Here is a 21,685-nt window from a genome sequence, read left to right as displayed (position 1 = left end):
TTCAGGTTAAGAACGGACCTCCGGAACGAATTAAGTACGTAACCAGAGGTACCACTGTAAGTCCCGTGGCTTTCGATGACCCTTAAAGGTAAAGGTAAAGGTACCCCTGCCCGTACGGGCCAGTCTTGACAGACTCTAGGGTTGTGCGCCCATCTCACTCAAGAGGCCGGGGGCCAGCGCTGTCCGCAGACACTTCCGGGTCACGTGGCCAGCGTGACATCGCTGCTCTGGCGAGCCAGAGCCGCACACGGAAACGCCGTTTACCTTCCCGCTAGTAAGCGGTCCCTATTTATCTACTTGCACTCGGAGGTGCTTTCGAACTGCTAGGTTGGCAGGCGCTGGGACTGAGCAATGGGAGCGCACCCCGCCGCGGGGATTCGAACCACCGACCTTTCGATCGGCAAGCCCTAGGCGCTGAGGCTTTTACCCACAGCGCCACCCGCGTCCCATTCGATGACCCTTATTCCCCGCTAAATTTGCATTGGATTGTGTATTACAACGTGCTGCTTTCATGAATGAGATCCTGTCAGCTGAGAACACCTGCGGCGGAAGATCAGCGCTACTTCCCCATTTGCTACGAGGCCAAGCTCAAGGTATCACTATTAGTACTGTATACTGTATAAAGCCCGTCACAGCTAGGGAGCAGTTTACTTCCAGGATTGCCTTTCCCCATACTGTATATGCCCACTCTAGCAGTTTGACCAGCCCTGTTGCATTTTACAGGTACCCCATAATACCAGTTCTGCACGTATGGAACCATAGAATTTTACAGTGGAACCCACACAGGAACCCACAACGCATTGGTCTTCTCCCTAAACATACAGATTTATTCCCCCCCCCCCCCCCAACAAGCAATGTTGCGAGACTGGCTAGATATTTGTATTCTTGCTTTCAAACATTAGGGAAAGGTTGGGGCAGCGTCTCTCTTTTTTGATACATGTTACAAAAGCAGTGTCTCCCAGCTAAAAATGTTACGGACCAGTTACAAAGTATCACTGGTAAGTGACAATGCACCATCTTGTGGCAGAAAGCAGCATCAACTTGCTTTAAATTGTAGCTTGCTCCAGAAATGCTTCCAAATTAAAGCAGAAAGGACAGCATTAAGAATTCCCATCTAGGATTTTCTGAACTTCAGACTTTGCATATTCAATCACAATGAAAGCTACTTCTGGGGTACTTCCTCCCTGCCTGCCACCCTATGTCTGCTGGTACCACTCCTTCTATTGGATCACTGCTGGGGTGGCTAAGGGAAGGCCTGTGAGTATAACAGGTTTGTGGCCTCAGATAGGAACACCTGTTAACGCCATATAGCATTATTTTAAGTGTTGTGTGTACACTTGTGTGTCTATTGTGGCAGAGCAGTGCCTCTACAATGCGAAGCAGCAATACCACTGAACGGTCACTGATAAACTAGAATTATGAGGTAAATACTGGTTTGTGGGGATGGGAGAGAGTAGGGGTCTATTGTTTCAGACAGACAACAGGAAGCAGACTATGGAGGCACAGTACTACCTATAAGGGTATTCTGTTATCCAAAATCCTTGTTCTGAATTTTCAGGCATTTCTGCCATGATTGAGCATTCTTACGGACTTTCCAGTCAACTATTTTAAATTAAGCTCATTGAAATTCCACCAGGGATCTCTGCTTTCTATAACACAAGTAATTTCCTTCTACTATCCAATCTTGTTTGGATAAGACAGGGGTCCTTCATATGTACAATTTTTGTGATTAAAAGCCTTCATTAGAAAGATCTTTCCAGAGTAGAATACTTGCATCTGTGGGAACAACACACAGAGACGACCACTTTTAGTTTCAGTTATATTTTTATTCAATGCTGTCATTTCCTCCCAAAAAAGCTTAGACAAACATAAGACACAGTGCATGGGTTTCCCAGAGTGATTTCTTCAACAAAGTTTAATATTTGCAACTATGCTTCCTTGTTTTTGTTATTAAAATATTAATTTGCACCCAAAGCAGAAAATGGCATAGGATAGTAAGGTAAAAAAGTGGGCATAACTACAAGTATCAGTTTTCATATTTAGGGGAAGTGGTTAGAATGTCTTAATATTGCACATAAAATGTAGAACTGATATTTGCTGATTTTACAAAACAACCCAAAGTAAAAAGTATTTTTATTTTTTTTAAAAAACTTTATTAAAGCATTATGAATAATGTTAACTTGTCAGATCCCCATTTCCATCTGTTAATTACAGTTCAGTGCAAAAGTTAGAAAAATTAAGAGAATCAGAGCATAAAGAATCAGAGCATAGACACAATATAATTGAGCATCTTTGGTAGTCAGTCTATGCACTGCCGTTCATTTCATCTCTGCAGAAAAAAAACACGTCTCCAAGTTGCAAACTGAACTTTGCTTTATAAAATCCAAACCATTGCTTTTAATCATTCTTTATGGATCTGTGAAGTTGCAAAAAGAGTCATTTTCCATATAAGCTAGTTCTGAATTTAGTTAATAAAAATATTTCATGCCATCTCAATTCTGAATTCATCTCACAGTTTGAACATATATTTTCACAACACTTCTTTGATATAGAAAAAAGCTCCATAGGGTCTGAAATATCAAGGAGGTAGGTAGTATTGGACGTTTCACTGAGGCTTGGCCTGTGAAACATCAGCCATAGGAAGCTACCTTGCTCTGAGGATGCATTCAGACATGGGGTTTATTGTATTAGTTTTACTGGTTATAATGCTAAGTGCTTCTGTCCCGATCACTAACATTCCTTTTATACTGCAGCACCTGTTGCATTTTAGAACTTGGGCTTTTTGATCAATATGCTGCCATGTTGTGCTAATTTAAATGGTGGTTAAAGAACTATATGCTGGGATAGCGCCCCAAATTTTGTCAATGCAAAACTCCAGCGATTTTCCAAATTAAGACAATTGCAAATTATTATTATTATTTCCTGGAGAGAATTAGCATTGGGCATGAGTGCTAAACATCCACTAGATTTCCAGAGGTGGCTGTTGCATTGCGTGAAAGACAAAAATGCACAGGTAGGCAAATGCTAGGAAGACATAACTAAGTGACATCTGGATGCAGCCTTAGTCTGAACATTTAGCCCATCTAACTCCATATTACCTACACCAGTTGGCAGCAGCTCTCCAGGGTTTCAGAAAGGGGTCTTTCCAAGGTCTATCCAGAAATGACGGGTTAAACATGGGGTGTAAAGGATGTGCTCCACCACTGAGCAATGTTCCACTGGGGACAGCATTATAATACATGCTCAGAGCTTGTATTCCAATAAAAAAGGACTTGTTGGAGAAAGTTTCTTTTTCTTTCAAAACCCTAATAAAATGCATTTAGGCTCAACCTGGCAGCCTTTAAATAAGTGCTACGTACCTTGCTGCTTTCAAAACACAGGGTCGCTGCCTTGGAACAGCACCCACATATTTTAAACATGAACACTGGAAGGCTAATACTTTCGTATATTTCCACAGCTACAGAAGCAAGCCCTAGATGCAGCTCCTCTTTGAAAGAGTCACATGCATTGTTCTCCCAATTCGACACAGTGTCACACATTTTAAGGCATGCATTTTAATTCCTGAATACATGCCAGTTTATCTTCAAAGAAGTACCAGCTTTAGAACACAGTTTGTGCTTTGATCACAAGGGCACAGCTATAAAGCATTTGTCCCTGAGTAGTTCCAGAGCAATCCAGGGAATGCACTTCAGAATAAGGTGGACTATAAGGTCCAACACTCAAAAAAAGAGCCCTAGAGGAATCCCATGCTGGGAACACTTAACCACTGCAGTGTGTTGTTTTCTTCTTGTAATGTGCAGAGTCAGCCAAGATCAGCAAATGATGGAAGCTTCCCACAGGCATTATCAGACACACTTGGAAATAGGCCTACAACACGCACCCATGCTCTCTGATCAAAAGTACAGCTCATCTTCCTAACTCTGCTATGAGAAGTGGGATGAGCAAAGATCTCATTTTATAAAGCTTCCTGATGTTAGCAAGGCTTTAGCCAGAACATTTCTCCAGCCTGCTCTCCATAACAAGTTTGGGGAGATCAGATTTACTTTCAGATACTTATCACAGCAAGGATTTTCCTTTCCTCAAGATTACCGCGACGAGAAGAACACTTAAGTTGTGTCTCAACATGTCCATTCAAGATGCATAAGAACACTTATGAGCAGTGCAAAAATGTAAATTTCCTGAGGTATTACTAAACTGCATGTAGACAGGTTAATAAGAGAATACGTATTTAAAGAAGGAAGGATTTCTTTCCATGATTAAACAGAAAAAAGCAGCGTGATCATGCTAGTTTCTTGAAGAAATGTTTCAGAATCACAGCTCCTAGGATGATGTGGCCTTATTGATATTTCTGCATCAGTTGAATTATATCTTTGTACATGCGCTGTGGGGCATCGAGGCCCCAGATGAAATCCAGATGTTCCCATTCAGGGATATTCTTGTGGTAAACTAAGTTCGGGACCTGAGTCATCAATAGAGCAATGTCCTTTGGGTCAGCAAGCCAGTCATGACCTCCAGTCCAGAGAGCTGTTGGAACAGTCATCTCCTTTACTTTGTAGAAAGGTGGTGTTGACTAAAAGGGATGGGGAAGGAAAACAGTTAGTTAGTTAGCTTGTTTGTTTGTTTTAAAAAACAGCAAGTTTGTAGTTCAGAATACAACAAAGATTTATGGATTAAAAAACAGCATATGTATACACAGTCTACATTAGGAATAGGGAATGTGTGGCCTTCTAGATATTGCTGGACCACATCTCCTATCACAGGGTGTCCAACTTCCAAGAGACTCTGATCTACTCCCACTATAAATAAACTGGCAGTGATCTACCCATTGGAGAGGATGAGCAAAGTTGTTGAGACTTTTTTAGAGAGAGGGATCAGAGTTGTTGAGCTTTTTTGGGGGGGCTATCGCTGGAGATCGCAGGATCGACTAGAATCGACCAGGGACAGCCCACGATCGACTGGTAGATAGACCTGTTGGACAGCCCTGTCCTATCAATATCACTGGTCGTATGTTGGAAGTTGAATGAAATCCATTCCGGAAGTCCATTCAACTTCCAAAACATTGGAAAACCAAACTGCGGCTTCTGCAGACAATCAGAAGCCACAGAAGCCCCGTCGGACGTTCAGGTTCCAAAAGAACGTTCACAAACCAGAACAATCACTTCCGGATTTGCGGCAATCAGGAGCCAAAATGTCCGAGTTCCAGAGTGTTCGGGATCCAAAGTACGACTGTACTGGCTAGGGCTGATGGGAGTTAGGATTCCATTGCATTGCAGGTTTCTATTATGTAAGCAACATGTGCACGCGCAAATGAGTGAGAAATTCTTACCTGGTTGTAGTGAGCCATGTTTGCTTTCTTGCTACCCCAGTCAAAGGCTTTGAGCTGCCCGGACTTCACAGCCTAAAAAAAGAGGCATGCTGCATTTGTAATGTTTGCATATACCTTCACATATTATTTATTTATTTATTATTTTTATATGCAGGAAGCTTCTTTAAACAGAATTAAGGGTATAGGTTCTACCTGAGCCCAGTGCAGCATGTTCTGAACAGATGTCCCAGCTGGACAGTGCGTTGAATATACATCTACTCGAGTCTGTAACAAACAGCAACATTATCGAGTGAAACCATCACAAAATGCCACAGCGACTTAATTTCTTTTGTTCCATTTGGTTTATTTGAACAAAAGTACTGCATCAGAGATCGTGCAGTTCTGTGTTTATTTGCAGCAAAATAGTAACTACCTACAGCTCTTTACAGAGATCAACTTGGCACTCTAAACAAGCTGCAAATCTCAATACAGTGGTACCTCGGGTTAAGTACTTAATTCGTTCCGGAGGTCCGTTCTTAACCTGAAGCACCACTTTAGCTAATGGGGCCTCCTGCTGCCACCGTGCCGCCGGAGCCCGATTTTTGTTCTTATCCTGAAGCAAAGTTCTTAACCTGAAGCACTATTTCTGGGTTAGCGGAGTCTGTAACCTGAAGCGTATGCAACCCGAGGTACCACTGTAGTTCAATAACTAAGCTGTTCGAAAACTGAGGTACAACCCAAGGTACCACTATATTATGTTACCAGTGACATTACCTTAGGGCGAGGTATTTCAGTTTTAACTGAATATCCCACTACATTAGTTTTAACCAATGTCCCACAACATGAATGCATTTTACATATTACGTAGCAAAATTATTTCAGTGCAATCCTATGAATGTGTTGTGAGAATTAAGTTTTACTGTGTTCAGCAAGGCTTTGCTTCCCAGGTATGTTAAAGCCCTGATAATTCATCCAATGATCCAGCACAACTTCCCTAGGGCCAATGCAGATCTGACAATAAACAACTGTGGGTGTGTCATGGGATTGCATACTCTCACCTCTCTAGCACATGAACTAATCCTACCCTTGTTTCACATTGTATCCAATAGCTACCAATCATGGTTAAGGGGCATTCTAGGATTCTAATTGGGAAAAGCTAAAATAGAATTCAGGAGCACTCTTGACCATGTTCATACTGAGTCAAGGTGGCAAGGAAAGAGTGCCTAATGCCACAGCCTGCTTGCGGTCTACAATACATTCTTAAATAGTTCCCTGTGTACCAGCCCTGATTGGTATTCAGGGTGTGGCATAACAACTACAAACATTCACTTCACATCATGATTCACGTTGTAATTCTAATGCTGTAGTGTGCCACAGATCAATGCATATTTTTATGTGCATTTGTACAAGCTGGAACATAACAATTGTGTTATGTTCCAGCTTGTACAAATGCATAAAAAAAATCAACATAATCGTATGACTACATGAGTGTATTTTGTTCACATTGTTTATCATTGTAACCCTAGGAAAAGAAGAAATCTGGTAGAAAAGAAAGGAAATAATAAAAACTACATCCAGAAGATCACCTAATAATCCACACCAACATTTTCCCCCCCTTTCCATTTTTACAAAGTGGGCAGTCACAACTTAGTTCTATGCCAGGGTCACTGTTTTTTATTTTTTTTATTTGTATACCGCCCTTCATCTGCAGATCTCAAAGCAGTTCACAACATAAAATTACAATATACAATCCCATGACAGGAAAAGAAACATATGGAACTTTGAGTTATACCCAAGCAATCATGTGTTTTCCAATATGCCAAAGCAACATGTGCAGAAACTTGTAAGATTCAAGCAAATTTTACCCAAGATAAAGTAAGATATAGATGGCATAAGCTGTAATAATTTTAGAAAAGTTCACACACATCCAAATTATTTAGATCATTGTCTGTACCTTTTATTAGGTAGTCAGAAAACTTACCATATTTAAGTTTTTCTCATTAAACCCACATAGTAGGAAGAAAACATTGCCACAAAGATAATCAAATACGAAATGGTCGCATAAGTGAGTAGCAAGCCAGCTCATAACTTTGTTCTGAGGGAGAAACTGCTTATTCCCAAACATTGCCTGCCAAAACAAAAAAGATTAGTATATAGGTCACTAGGTTAAGTCTGTTTTCCTGCGGATACTTCCAATCATATCAAGTAACAGCATAGCATGACAAAAACTATTATGAGAATCTTCTACTCAGTCACTTAGGATAGAAAACCCATTCAAATCCCACACGCATAGGCAAAATGATTCTGCACTATATTCTCAACACAGACATTGTCATTACCGCCCACTGAAGGAAACAGTATAAAGTAGCTACAGCAACACCCTGATGCCAAGTGGCAGCATCAACTAGCTTGAGCAGCTTAGGTTCTGAAGAGCGTTACAAGCAGTCTCGGGTCAACTGATGTGTTTACTTTTGAAACGAGCCACTCATTCAGGCTTTTGTTAAAGGTATGTTCCTTCTTTTCTTCAAGTATGTACAGAGCCAACGAAAAAGCACACTCCCAAGTACTTAGTTACATCCAGCAACAATTGCGGCCTGTGGTTCAAGCAACTATTTGGTCCAAAATACTTTGGATGTGGGTGGCGCTGTGGTCGAAACCACTGAGCCTAGGGCTTGCCGATCAGAAGGTCGGCGGTTCAAATCCCCGCGACGGAGTGAGCTTCTGTTGCTCAGTCCCAGCTCCTGCCAGCCTAGCAGTTCGCAAGCACGTCAAAGTGCAAGTAGATAAATAGGTACCGCTCCAGCGGGAAGGTAAATGGTGTTTCTGTGCGCTGCTCTGGTTCGCCAGAAGTGGCTTAGTCATGCTGGCCACATGACCCAGAAGCTGTACGCCAGCTCCCTTGGCCAGTAAAGCGAGATGAGCGCCGCAACCCCAGAGTCGTCCGTGACTGGACCTAATGGTCAGGGGTCCCTTTACCTTTTTACATACCTTGAACATCAGTTCAGGAAACACTCCAATCTTGGCTAATGGGCTGGTTGAAAACTTTATGGTGGCTACCGGTGCCAGTCCAAAGAACATCTTTACCTTCTTTGCTAGCTGTGGCATGGTTGAAAATGCAATGAATGCTGGGTAGTGAGATGGAAAAGGAGAGAAGAGAAATGAATATAGCTAGCTGGGCATTCTCAAACAAAACCCAAGATCAAAATTTTAAGCTCAGGTTTCTCATAACACAAAAGCAATGAAGTATTTTATGGCCTGTGTGGAACCATTTACAATCAGAACCTTCAAGTAAAAAGGAAGTTGTTTGCATTAAGAAATCTGAACCCGTCTTTTATTTATAAATAAACTCAAAGTGGCTTATGAAATTACTATCGTGGCAAACAATTCTAATACAACCAGCATTGGCAAAATTTAAAAGTGGGGGGAAAGATATATGAAATCAGAGTGAAAACCTGGCATAATAGAAAGGCCTTAGCAGCACACATGAAGTTTAAAACAGATGGACTCAAGCACACCCCTCTATGGCTCTATGGATGGAGTTCTTTAACCTGGGCATTGAAACAGAAAATACCCTTTCTTGCTTTTGACCAACTTAAAATGTTTACGGTTGCATATATATCCTCAACAGTGTAGTAACTGTAAATTCACTTGATCAATATACTTAAGAATCAACAAAACATGAAGTGACAGTCAGTGGTGAGGTTAAGATATGACTGTGTTGGTTATTCAATTGCAGGTTCTATTCAACATAGCACCAAGGCAAATATTCCATTACAGCAAGGACTTTTCCTTGTGCAACAGAATGTTCTCTCCTTGTGTGCCCCCTGAAACTGTCATTGGGTTCACCCAACTCTCCAGATCAAATTTAAAGCAGATGGTACAGGGGAGGAAGGAGTAAATCTCCTTTTACTACTACAAAAAGTTAGTTGACTATTGCCCTGTGACTTTTCTGACTGAGAATGAGTGTTCGGCCCACACACTCCCTTCTTGCCTTCTCTCATGGCCCTTAATGCAATACTTCCTGGGTTTGTTAGACTGCAGCTTCCTGTTACAATTGAGTAATGGTTGTTTTTATTTCCAATGTGTGTCCAATGACACCATGTGTAGTCGCGGTACTATGAACAAGCTTCCTCCTAAAAGTAATTTGGAATAGCAGCTGTACAAAGAAATAGCTGTAGCTATTAGAATTGTCAATGTCCATTTAAGAAACCTGAAAACCTACCCATTGTGGTGCCCTGGGAATGGCCAACATAAAATATTTGCTCCTGTCCGGTTTTGTTCAGGATAAAATCTATTGAAGCGGGAATGTCATATCTAGCCATTTCATCAAAACTGCAAAGGAAAGGAAACAAACAGCCTATGTTTAACAGACTTGCATATGCAGTGGGACCCACATTTTGTTAGTCTCAAACGCAATGTTCTCAGCACAATGCAGTCGAAGAAACAGGCTTGGATTTGGTAGATCAAAGTTCACCACAGACCCATCAAGTCCCCAATTCTCTGAACGTTTGTAAAGCAGAGTCTTTTTTTTAATCAAGCCATTACCCGTCCTCCTTAGATATCTCCACCGGCGCTGTTCAGAAATGGTCAATGCCACATTATGAGCAATTCACTGCACATGAAGAAAGGCCACTACCTAGTTCACAGCAACCACGTGGCTACCAAAATGTGACAGTTTTGACAGGCAAGCTGTCTCTAGATGTCAGATAGCAGCACCTGGAAAACCAAACAAGGCAAACCAAACTTCCACCATAGTTCTTATAAATCATCAGGGTGGTTTACAAACACAACACTGACAGACTGGAAGAGGAAGACAAATCCTGCTGGAAAAGGGAGATGAAAAAGCCATGTTTCTCCCAGTGTGATAAATACTGGAAACAATGGAAGAAACAACTATTTAAAATGTCAATTTGGAAGGAACAGAATTTATGCAGTGGGCAGCGGAGGGCTCTGCTTCCTCTCATGCCCATGTCTGAGGATGTTCTCCCACATCAAATCTAATTCCACCCAAAGTCTATTAACACCACTAAAGACGCTTTTCACCACCATCATTATATATTGAATGTCTTACCTGCGCTTCACCCTGAGGTATCAGGGTGGGCTGCAACAATTTTAAAATGCAGTATTAAGAACAGTTAAAAGACTTTACAATAAAAGAAAAGAGGGTGGGTCCTAAATTATACACCTCTGGTGTCAAGGGCCAGAGGAAAGAGATGACTCTTCAGCACATAACAAAAGATACATTAAGTGCACCTCTATGAGGAGGGAACTCCAAAACTTAGGGGCTGCCACACAGAATGCCCTCTCCCAGGTGGTCACTTTATGAAGCTCTGAGGGTGGCAGGACTACCAAGAGGTTCCATTCTCCCATAGAGGGTTTGTAAATTCCTACAAGCACCAGGATAAATTTTCAGCGGAGTTCAAAACACTGAAATGGGAGCAGGCTAGTTTCTCATTTTTTTAAAAAAGAATAATTGCACCTGTACAATTTGCCACGTTCTACAGATTTTACAAATGCTAGAAAGAGTTAACTCTTTTTTTAAAAAAATTAAGAAAAGGTAGGAATCAGGAAGTTGTAGTTCATCTGCCATTGCTGCAGATGCTAGTGTCCATAGATATTTTGGTCCTAAGTCGTTTAAAACTTTAAACACTAATGTGAGCCCAAAATGAATTGCCAACCGTTTTCATCCTTTGACACTGGGGTTATCCCAATTGTGGGCTTCAACCAAGCACACAATTCCCCATATGTGCAATATGTGCAAGTTTGATTGTTTATTTAACTACCAATATGAAGAGCATGAGTCTAAAGGGCAAAACCAGGAACCAGCAACATGCAAGTAAGTTTAGATATTTCACTCTACCTGAACATCCAGAATTCTTCTTGGTCTGCTGTATAGTGTTTGTGTTTTCTGGACCAAGTGTTACCTCTGCTGTTTCCCAGCCAAACATCATAGCCAGCATCAGCCAGCATAAAGCCAAGGCTGTTGTAGTCCAGATTTGTCACCCAGTTACTGCCATCAGCAAGCAAGCCGTGCTGTAGAAACACTGAAGGCTTGGGACCTGAAAGTGAAATGTTTTAAGCAAAGTTACTGCTTCGGTGTCTGCTTCCAACAAGACTTAGATCCATCAAAATTTTTAACGCCAGTCATGCAATCATTCCATGCCTGCTATAAACATGGGGCAAAGAGAATGCATAGCCAGCAACTCCACAAGTGGCGTCTTTTAGTCTGGAATGAATAGGGGGGACAGTCAACCAAGTTTTGCTCACCGAAATTAATGAGCATGAGTAAGTCAACAACAGGTCTACTCTGAGTAAAACTTGGTGGAATACCACCCAATCACTTCTGAATGCAATGTGGAAAGCAGAGCAAACACATTTTTTTAATAGCCAACCTTTGCTCAATTCAATACAGCTCTTATTTTATCTGAAGGTATGAGAAATCAAAACACCAGACTTAAATGTCCTTTGGGGAAACTTCCTTTTCATCCATCACTTTGATACTTTGTACTAAAATTCTCTACCTGCGCCTTTATTACAAACAGATCCACAGCCCCACTTAACAGTTTTAACACTGCAAGAACCATCACTGAACGTATCAAAGACAGCGTATTTGACACAAACAGCCACAAGATAAACTGAAACCGAGGGAAATGAGCTACTTTCCCCTAGATACTTGCTGCCTCTTGATTAGAACAGACCAACTGGGTAGGACAAAGTTTTTGTGGTTGTTGAACATCGCTAGGGTATCCATTAAGCTAAACAAATTATTTGTTCAGCTCCCCCCCCCCCCTCAAACCTTATAATGGAAGAGGGGCGGAAAATGAGACATTGAAGCTACAGCTTGGTACTGGAAGCTCAGACAAACTGCCCTTTCTTCATGATGCCACCTGTGCCTCGACTACCAAAAATAATCACTTGTTAGACTATCCTTTACTCAGGCTTCACAAATGCAACAGCCTCAGATTGTCCTAGCCCCTTCCCTGGAGCAAAGTCCTTTTTACTCAAGGAAAAAGCTGCAGACAAGAGAGGCAAAGGCGTTGGGACACTGAGCTGGATGTGCTACCATCTCCACCCTTTTTGAAAGAAGAGGTAGTAGTGAATCTCTGTGAATGGCTGAAGCGAGTGCATTTGTGACAACTGCAAAAAGAATCTTTTGCAACTAAAGAGATCCGCCCCCCACCACCCCCAAAAAGATCACATGCACTTCCCTGTCACTTGTGTCAAGATGGTGCGCAGCTCACAGCTACGTCAGGACTGAAAACAGCTGATGTCAACATGGACTATGAACTAGTTATTCTAGCTTCCGTTTCTGCCTGCCACCACACTTCTTTTAATAGCTCAGAAAAGGATTAAAATATCCTTGACTTCATCTATTAGTATGGCCTATTTTATTGAAATCTTAAAAGAAAAAAAGAACAAGAACATGTTGGGCAATTGTGTGCACTTCCTCCCACTTTGCTGAGCAACTGGTGAGACCACAAAATACAAAAGCGGAAGAGGACACCTTGGCTGGCAACCATCACTTTTATAGGAAAAAGGAGACCACCATGTTATTTTGCTACATTGGATAGCAAGAGACACCCAAGAAAGCAAAATGGATAATAATAAAAAGAATAGCAGGCTGCCCAGTCATTATCAACATAAAGTATCTATCCTACATCTCCAAGAATGGAGAAGAGAGCCAACAAACTTGCACTGCTTGGGAAGAGACCTGCCAGCACCCTATGGGCAAATCAAGGAATGAGAACTGGGGGTGGGAGACGGGCAAGAGCTTGTGCCTGGCCTATGTCCTCACTCACTTAGCAAGGCTTCCTGTGCTCCTTTGAACCAAAACCCTCTCATATCCAACTTCTGAGGGTGGGTGGGTGGGTGGGTGGAGTAGCTTTAGCTCAGTCCTGCTCAGTCGAGTACAATGTTTCCGCATCTAATGCCTTCGGGAAAAGAAGCAGGGAATTTTCACTTCCCCACATGAAGAGAGAAAGTGCTGTGCTCTCCCATGCCCTTCCGGCATATGTAATGAAGCCATACAAGCAAAACTTGTCCCAGTGGAGGCAGAATGGTACCATGTTTTGGATGAACTCCAAGTGTGGTAATATTCATCTGAATGTCTTGCAAATTCTCTGTGGCCCAGATTATGCTACTGTGGGAGGGGAGAACCCTGAAGATGAAAAAGACTCTGAAAATACACTGTTATTTTTTTTATTAAAAAAACAGTAAAAAGCTAAATAATAATACTTAACAGCCTTCCCTTCTATCCTCATGCCCCAATTCTTAGATGGTAAAAGGGTTGCGGGCGAGGGGGGACAGATTCATTTTGTAGGAGTGAGCTCAATAGCAAGGTGTGTATGTATATATAACTGCTTTTTAACTGTTAGTTTTGCTGAACAAAGAATCTGTTATTGATAGATCTATAAGAACCATACATTATCAAACAAATTATCTATTTTCGCACTGGTGAAACCTGATGTTAGCCAAATTTCTCCAAAGCAAGAAGCCTTCATTTCTTTCTCTGTATCTACATTTATATCTCTGCATAGTGTGGGACATTTACATTTACGTGTACACACAATATATTACCTCAAAACACACACTCACCCTTCTTCCATTGATTTATTTTCCCATGGGGGATTCTGTTAATACTCAGGATATACCCATCATCTGTCAGCACTTCATATTCCTCGCTGGGATATCCTCTGAAGGAAATAATTTCGCTCTGGAAGGGAAAGGAAAGAATGGGCAGCATTCAGTTGGGAACATTAGCAAATGGCTGTAAAAAGGCCTAGACAATTGTCTTCCACAGAAGACAGTCAGTACCTGGAGTGTGCAAAAAGGTGCAAAGTTAGAAAAGGGAGGAGGACTGTCCTACACGATCAGTTTATTTGTCAGTTCCAAAGAAGTCTAATAAGTTATTGCTGTGGCCAAATCAGCAGTCTGTTTGGTGACCTCCTTTAATGCAAAAGCGAACAGTATCCCTGAGGCAATTCGGCTTTCTAGAGCTATCCGATTAGGTACTTGAGCAACAGACTCATTGAGCCAGCCTCCAGTTTTCCCAAGAATAATTATCAAGGGAAAGTTTGACACCTAACAAATAGTTTAGCACAAGGTTTTTCAGTGTCGTGCCCTCATATGCACACTCAGAGACCTTCCCTTAAATTTGCAGGATTCCACTCTCTCTCCGCACAAGAGAGAGAGAGAGAGAGAGAGAGAGAAGGGGGAGGGAGAGAAAATTGAAAGAAGCTTGCTGCTGTAGCAAATAGAAGGCATGTTTCAACAGTAAGTCCAACCATCCCTGTGTTAGTGGGTCACGAGAGTGTTGAGCAAGACTTGCCGGACAGAAACATTTTGGAATGTGGGCATATAGTTCTGCTATCCGCCAAGTCTGTCGCTGCCACTTTATATCTTTTATGGGATTATTGTATTTGTTTGTTTGTTTTTTGTTTGTTTTGCTTTGATGGCTGTAAGTCACCCTGAGCAATGTAATTGTATCAGAAGGGAAGGTTATGTTCCTAAAAAATAATAATAGTAAGTGAATATTTTCATGCTTCATGTAATCCCAACTTTCAGTGAAAATGCAACTTCAGGAAAATCAAGTGTAGCACCAATTGCCACTGATGCCTTTAACTATAATAGATACAACACAGAAGGATAAAAAAGGCTTACAATATTCATAGTAGCTTCAGGGTCAACATTTCGTCTTCTCACAAAGTTTTCTGAAGTTGCAAGTCCTTGGATCAAACTCGCCGCGACTATGAGGAGCCACATCCTTGATCTGCATGAAAACAAATTCATCTTTCAGTACACATATGTAAGACTACTTTTCCACAAACCTAAATTAATACTTTTACAGTGAAATCCACAAAGAGAACAGTCAAGGATGTGCGCACACGTTTCACAGAAAGAAACAGTACATAAAGCAGCTTTTGAAGAGTAAGACCAACAGTTTTTACAAATGAACAGTGCTTTCCTAGAGGGAAAACACCTCTGTAATAGAGATAATTGGTTTTGGCCTTGCTCAAGATCCAGCATAATTCCATGCACATATACCCAGAAGGCAGTTCCATGTGATTTACTTTACAAGAAGCGGGTCCAGGTTTGCAGCCTTGGCTTAACAAAACTTTACATGTGGTGTGCTGTCTCAGTGTAATGGTTAAGGGACAAGTCATGAATTAACAAATATCTTGTCCAAATCTCATCTTATCGGGTGGTTTCACACGGATTGTTATTCTTTTAAGATAATACTGGTCAACTGTATTTGGGTTTTGAAAAAGGACACTTTGAATATTCCTGTTTGGTTGGCATGCCAAATGGATCATTTGAATTGCAACAGCTATTGAAAAGGCTGAATCAACTTGACATGTGCAACCAGAAAAAGGAGCAGTCACCATTCAATCATTTGGTGTGGTGGATCTGCTTCTGAAAATTTCCAGTGACCTGTGGAGGCCACCACATGATAGTAATCTTGTGTCAGCTTAACACACTTTGTCTTAAATCAAAAGATCATCCCTTGCTCCCTTTCATATCAGCCATGCCCACACATAATGCTGTGCCAGAAACCCTGACGTAATAAACCAGTGTGTGTGCACCCACATGCACGACCATCTCCCTGTTGTTTTGCTGTGCCCTCTAAACAAGCAACAAAGCATGCCAAGACCCAGCATTTAACAAGAGATTTCCATTATGTGAAAGCCTGGAAACTATAGATAATGACTTCAAAACAAGCCAGAATATGAAGCCATTATCACCTATAGCCAAACCTCTTCTGGCATATATCAGAATATGTATATGTATATGGCATTTCTACAAGAGCATTATATAAACTCATTATTTTAAAAGTTATTTCCTTGATAATTTGAATCATCAACAAGAGAGGGATGAATTTCAAAAGTTGCAAATACTGAATTTAAAAATAATAGTAATATTGTTGCATTTCTCATTCTCTGTCCAAGGGGATAGTCTTATCTTTCAGATAAAAGACAGGGAGACATGCCCCACCCCCATATGACATGCAAAACATGATTGAGTTTGGCCTTTGATCTGTGACTATGGCTGTCCTTGTTCTGCAGTTTCCCCACATGCTTTTTAACAGCACATGACTGAGAGAAGATAAAGTTCATTGCAATCACACTTTCCTGAAACTGCTCTATGATTAGCTAAACAAAGCCTGTTTTAGCTAAAAGGCCAAGGGGAAAGAACATAAAAGTCAAGGCACCCAGAGAGTCAATGGTATATTAACATTAATCACATTAAACTGCAAACTTTTCTTTCCTTTTTTTTTTCTAACCCTGCCTTCAGCAGCAGCACAGAGAGTGTAAAGCATATGAGAACTTCCCCCTTCACTTTACATCCATGCCAAGAAATCTTCACCTTCTGATCAAAGATGCACATGCAAGGCCAGTAGATCAGGTAACCTTCTTTATCACAGATTTTAAAAAAAAAAGTTTTAGTCAGCTTTTGAGCCGAATTGTCTCTTGTGAAAGGCTTTCAGCTTTCAAGGCCTTGAAGAAGCAAATGAGGAGTTACCTGCAGACGTCCCAAACCCAAGGGCCACCCAACACAGAGGTTTCAGTAATCCAGCCTCAAGCTTACAAATGTTGCCAATGCTTGGATTACACTGGTCAAGCTATCCCCATCCTACAGCCAGTCCAGGGAGTTACACTGGCTGTCAGCCTCCTATTCTTCAGTCTCAGTCTTATAGAACTCAGCACAGAGGAGTAGGGGGGGGTGTAAGAGTTGTCTCTGCCTGTCATTGGCCACCTGCTGTTCACCTCCCTGCCTTCCACCCTACTGGTTCCAAGGGGCATTAGCCACCACTGATAATTGATTCATTTTATCTCTTGCATAAAATGTATACACCGCTTGATTGTGTAAAAAAACAACAAAAATCCTCAAAGCCGTTTACAAAAAGATCAACCAACACTGGTTTAAATGTATCAGAGAAAAAGGAAAACTTCCCCTATTTCTGTCTCTTCCTTCCCATTTTCTTTTCCCATCAGTGGGTGGATCTTTATTTAACCCAATGGCACAAAAGACATGGCAATATTCCAGGTCTGTAGAAGTACAAAAAAAAATTGGGGGGGGGGGGGAGATCCTACAGAGAAAAATGGAACAATTTGTTGAGTGCGCAGGGGGTGGGGAGGGAGGCTGGAATGGCTATCTAGAACACTGGACAGGAGCACTCCTTGCAACAACATGTTGTTGCTCATCTCTCTTTCAGAGAACAGAAACATGGAAGCAGCAGGTATTAAGAAACACACAACTGTTCTAAAAGAAGAAGTTAAAGAAGAATTGTTACTTGCTAGTGGTGCTAACATTGCCACGAAAGATTTATTTCTCCTTTCACAGACAGCATCTAACAAGCAGAAGTTTCCTGAGAAGTAGGAAAATACGTATTTTCCCACAACCCTAACTACCTTAGCAATGCTCACAGAGGAAACCACTTTGAAAGAGAAATCCCAAAAGAACCTGGAGAGGTTTAAAAACCAGTAACAAAAACATGACAAATCGACACAGGAAACAATCACAAGGTTGGGGAGTACACTTGCCTGTACATGCTAAAGTTATCAGCTAACCAGAGAATAACCAGTCTGGCCTGCCCTGGTGCCTTTTAACTGTGAAAGTTTAACAACTGCTGTGATCTGTAGAAACCAGCAGGCGAAGTATTTCTGTGCATGAAGGTGAGAATCAGCACTGGCTAATGTTTGCAGATGAAGCTGCTCTTATACACGAAGGACCTGGTTAACAAGTTGTCAATTCCAGCATAGCACTTTCTCTCTCTCTCTAATTGCCCTGGAATAACCGTCATATTCACAGTCACTAAAATGGGTTAGGATCTCCACTACATTCTGCACAGCTGCAGGGATTACACTGGGAAGTCAGAGGAGCAGTGTTTGAAACTCCCATTGCTCTAGGCGAATTTTGCAACAGGGAATTTCATTAAGGTGAGCAGTTTCTGAGCTCTGGGCACTGCTGGAAGGAAAATAAGCTCTTTCTGCCACTGCTGGAAGGAAAGAAGGACCTTTTTCTGCCTCCCCATTCCATTCACTCTCTTTAGCCAGGAGAAGGGGCCTTCTTAAGAATATAAGGGGGGTGGGCAGGGGAAGAACTAGACCATGTGAAAAATGAACGTAAGATTTTAGCTGCAGTTCATTCATTTTCAGGTTTGTATTCTTGTTGTAAAAAAGTGTGCCTAGACACTCCATTGTGGCGTCCATAACCTACGTTTAAGGTGCCATTTAGCTCATAGCTTTCATATTTCAGTTTCTAACACTGCAGAGAAGAGAGGTACTGTGTGTTGCTCTACCCAGTTTTCTACAGCACCCAGAGTTGGGACCATGAAGTATTCTCTGATTACAAAATTAGAGCTTCTTTCCTTTCTCCCAAGTTATATATCCCATATATAATTGAAACCTGTCACGCTACCTTTTATGAAACCAGATCATTGATCAATCCAGCTTATTACTGCACACACCAGGGGTAGCCAATTTGGTGACCTCCAGATGTTGTTGGACAACAACTCCCATCATTCCTGACCATTGGTCATGTTGGCTGGGACAAATGGGAATTGTAGTCCTACATTATCTGGAGGACACTACATTGGCTAACCCTAGTCTATACTGACTAGTGGCTCTCCAGCATTTCAGGCAGGGCTTTCCCCACGCTGGTCCTACCTGCGGATGCCCAGGACTGAATATAGGATTTTTACATGCAAAGCTTGTGCTCTACCACTGAACTACAGTCTTCAGCTGATGGATCAGGGCTCTTAGGAGTGCACCATTTTCTTATGTGTTTGTTTAGACCTTTAAAAAAAGGAATTATCAGTATAGCAAAACTTTTCAGAGTTGTTCAGAAGAGGCAATTTCATCAGACGCAGGTGTCTCTTATCATGCAAACCGGAGAAAACCCCCACTTCTGCACAAGTCTCAAAACTTGAAAAAGATCTGCTGCATCTGATGAAGTGGCTTCTAGTCCACAGAATGGGGGTGGCCAACATGGTGTCCCCCAGAAGTTGCTGAACTACAACTCCCATCATGCTGGGCCACTGGCCATGCTGGCTGGGGCTGATGGAAGTGGTAGTCGTTACGACGTCTGGAGAGCATCGTATGTGCTACCCTTGCCGCAGAAGCTTCTGCCACAATAAATCTGTGGAAGCTTTCTGAAGTGCCACAAGACTCTTGAATTCTACTGCTGTCCCTTTTTAGCTGGCCATCTAGACAGAAAGAAGAGAAAACTGGGCATTAAACGGATTTCAGGTTGCAGATTAGAATGAACAAGTGGCCTGTGCTGTATATCAGTACCCCTATTTCACACCCAAAATATGCAGCTAGAAGATTGGGGGAAAGCTAATCTTTTTCAAGCACCATCTCACCACTTAAAACTGCAAGAGCTAAAGGGTCCTAACCTAAAGTGCAACCCATTCTTTGTTCCAAGGAACTCAAATAACAGACTGAAAGGTTTCATAGGAGGGAGAAGCCAAATGGGAGCAGCAAAATTAAGTTCCTACCACCCCAAGTAAAACAACCACTATGTTACATCCATCTCCATGCCAGTAATTCATTTGTGATTCATTTCAGCCCGTTATGCAGCATACAAAGAACAAAAAGACACACACTTGAGGGCAGGGCAGGGAGGGGAGAAGAGGAAGACCTGTAGTGTTAAAGAAGCTAGTTCACTCCACCAGCGTGGGAGAATTGTAGAGTTGGAAGGGACCCTGAGGATCATCTAGTCCAACCCCCTGCAAGGCAGAAGCACCAATGGGGGGCGGGGATGCTGTGAAGGGACAGCCTGCCATTGCCACTTTCCCTCTTTCTAGGTGTTGCCTTATTTGCTGTTGCCAATTCCCTTCTGGTCCATATCGCCATTCCCCACCCCGTACCCTCCAGCATTTCTCCGATGAAAAGAGAGACGTCCCCTCCAACATTTTCATCAGGATGTCCTCCTATTGCATCCCCTTCGACCTTTCTCCGGTGAAAACAGGGGCTTCCTAGGGGAAAGCCGGACATTCTGGGGTCCAATCAGAAACGGGGAGGGCTTCTGCCAACCCGGGACTGTCCCTGGGCAAGAGGGACACTTGGAGGGCCTGCCAACCCCCCGTCCCGAAAGCTTTAGCTGGCCACTATCCCCCCAACCCGAGCAAGGGTCCAGCAACAGGCGTCCCTTCGTGCAGGACACGGGCGCCCTTCAGAACCGCACAGGAAGCTCCTCTCGCCTCCACGACGAGCCGGGGCGTCCCTGCGCGAGTCGCTAGGCTCCAGGCCACTTTCCGTTCCCCTCCAGGTCTTGGCGCACCACCTCTGCTTATAGCCCCAGGGAAGGGATTCCTCAGTTCCTGCGGACTTCAATGGCCGCGGAGCACCATGCACAAGAGGCGCCCTGTCGACTCCCCCACCCGGCCTCCCTTCAGGCGATGCGCCAGCATCTCTCCTCGCCCCTCGCGCGCTTGGGAAGCGAAGCCACTCACCGGAAAGCCGAGGGACGAAGGAGTTGCAATCCAGGCGTCTTCCCCTCAGCGGCAAAAGGGGGCGCGCGGCACAGCCAACCCCAAGCCTCGCTTGTCCCTCTCAGGCCACGCGCGCCGTCCAATCAGAGCGCGCGAAGAGGGAGAGAATGCCCACCCGCGTCTCTTCCTCCTCCCACCCAGCCGAGGCCTGGGCGCCGGTGGTCGGGGGCTGGCAGAGGCAGCGGGCGAGGCTGAGGGAGCGCGGGCTGGAGTCGGTAATGGCGTCAAGGGCAACCCGCCTCTGCGCCTTCCTCTTCCTCTGGCTTCCTCTTCCTCTGGCGTCCGCGCGGAGGAGCTGGTGCTCCTCCCGTGGTGGTGACTCATGCGGGCATGAGCACATTTACGAGGTGGCGAGTCCCTTTGAACTCCCCGGGAGCTCCCCGGGAGACCATCCAGGCTAATATTGCCAGCTCTGGCCGGCAGCGGCTCATCCGGGCATCAGAGAAGGGAAGCTTCCCAGCCAGCCCTGCCTAGAGATGCCAAGGACCGAAGCCGGGACCTTCTGCAGGTAGAGCAGAGATGTTCTGCCACTGAGCTACTTCTCAAGTGTCCAGGAGTGGCTGTAGTATGCGGGATAACCAGTGCTTTTTTTCTTAAAAAAGGAAATGTTTAGGGGTACAGTGGTACCTCTGGTTACATACTTAATTCATTCCGGAGGTCCGTACTTAACCTGAAACTGTTCTTAACCTGAAGCACCACTTTAGCGAATGGGACCTCCTGCTGCAGTCGCCCAATTTCTGTTCTCATCCTGAAGCAAAGTTCTTAACCCGAGGTACTATTTCTGGGTTAGCGGAGTCTGTAACCTGAAGCGTATGTAACCTGAGGTACCACTGTACTCTCATTTTGACTCAAGAAAATCACCACTTTATAGTTCAAATCGGGGG

At 43.1% G+C, this 21,685-nt stretch overlaps 1 protein-coding gene across 2 annotated transcripts; it reads right to left on the bottom strand.

The window, feature by feature from the left end:
* Nucleotides 1-1,805: 1,805 nt before the first annotated feature.
* Nucleotides 1,806-21,039, bottom strand: LOC114597298 (putative lysosomal acid lipase/cholesteryl ester hydrolase). Of its 2 annotated transcripts, XM_028729713.2 has the most exons (10): nucleotides 20,763-21,039; nucleotides 14,966-15,074; nucleotides 13,901-14,018; nucleotides 11,166-11,364; nucleotides 9,528-9,637; nucleotides 8,294-8,430; nucleotides 7,287-7,433; nucleotides 5,519-5,590; nucleotides 5,327-5,398; nucleotides 1,806-4,570 (listed from the first exon to the last, which is right to left on the bottom strand). In XM_028729713.2, exons 2-10 carry the CDS (start codon nucleotides 15,065-15,067, stop codon nucleotides 4,337-4,339), a joined length of 1,191 nt encoding a protein of 396 aa, XP_028585546.2. In that variant the 5' UTR covers nucleotides 15,068-15,074; nucleotides 20,763-21,039; the 3' UTR covers nucleotides 1,806-4,336. The 2 variants fall into 2 exon arrangements, with proteins under 2 accessions (XP_028585546.2, XP_077786595.1); XM_077930469.1 differs by lacking the exon at nucleotides 20,763-21,039 and having other exon boundaries at nucleotides 14,966-15,109.
* Nucleotides 21,040-21,685: the final 646 nt, after the last annotated feature.

The sequence above is a fragment of the Podarcis muralis genome, chromosome 6 (assembly GCF_964188315.1).
Source record: "Podarcis muralis chromosome 6, rPodMur119.hap1.1, whole genome shotgun sequence".
Classification (NCBI taxonomy): Eukaryota; Metazoa; Chordata; class Lepidosauria; order Squamata; family Lacertidae; genus Podarcis; species Podarcis muralis.
Note: the sequence above shows the minus strand (reverse complement) of the source record. Positions and strands in the feature narration are given on the sequence as shown.

Coding starts and splice junctions, on each gene's coding strand:
- LOC114597298 (XM_077930469.1), bottom strand. CDS start 15,094: ATGAATTTGTTTTCATGCAGATCAAGGATGTGGCTCCTCATAGTCGCG. Junction 5,399..5,518: donor ACATGCTGCACTGGGCTCAG/GTAGAACCTATA, acceptor CTCTTTTTTTAG/GCTGTGAAGTCCGGGCAGCT. Junction 4,571..5,326: donor ACATGGCTCACTACAACCAG/GTAAGAATTTCT, acceptor CATCCCTTTTAG/TCAACACCACCTTTCTACAA.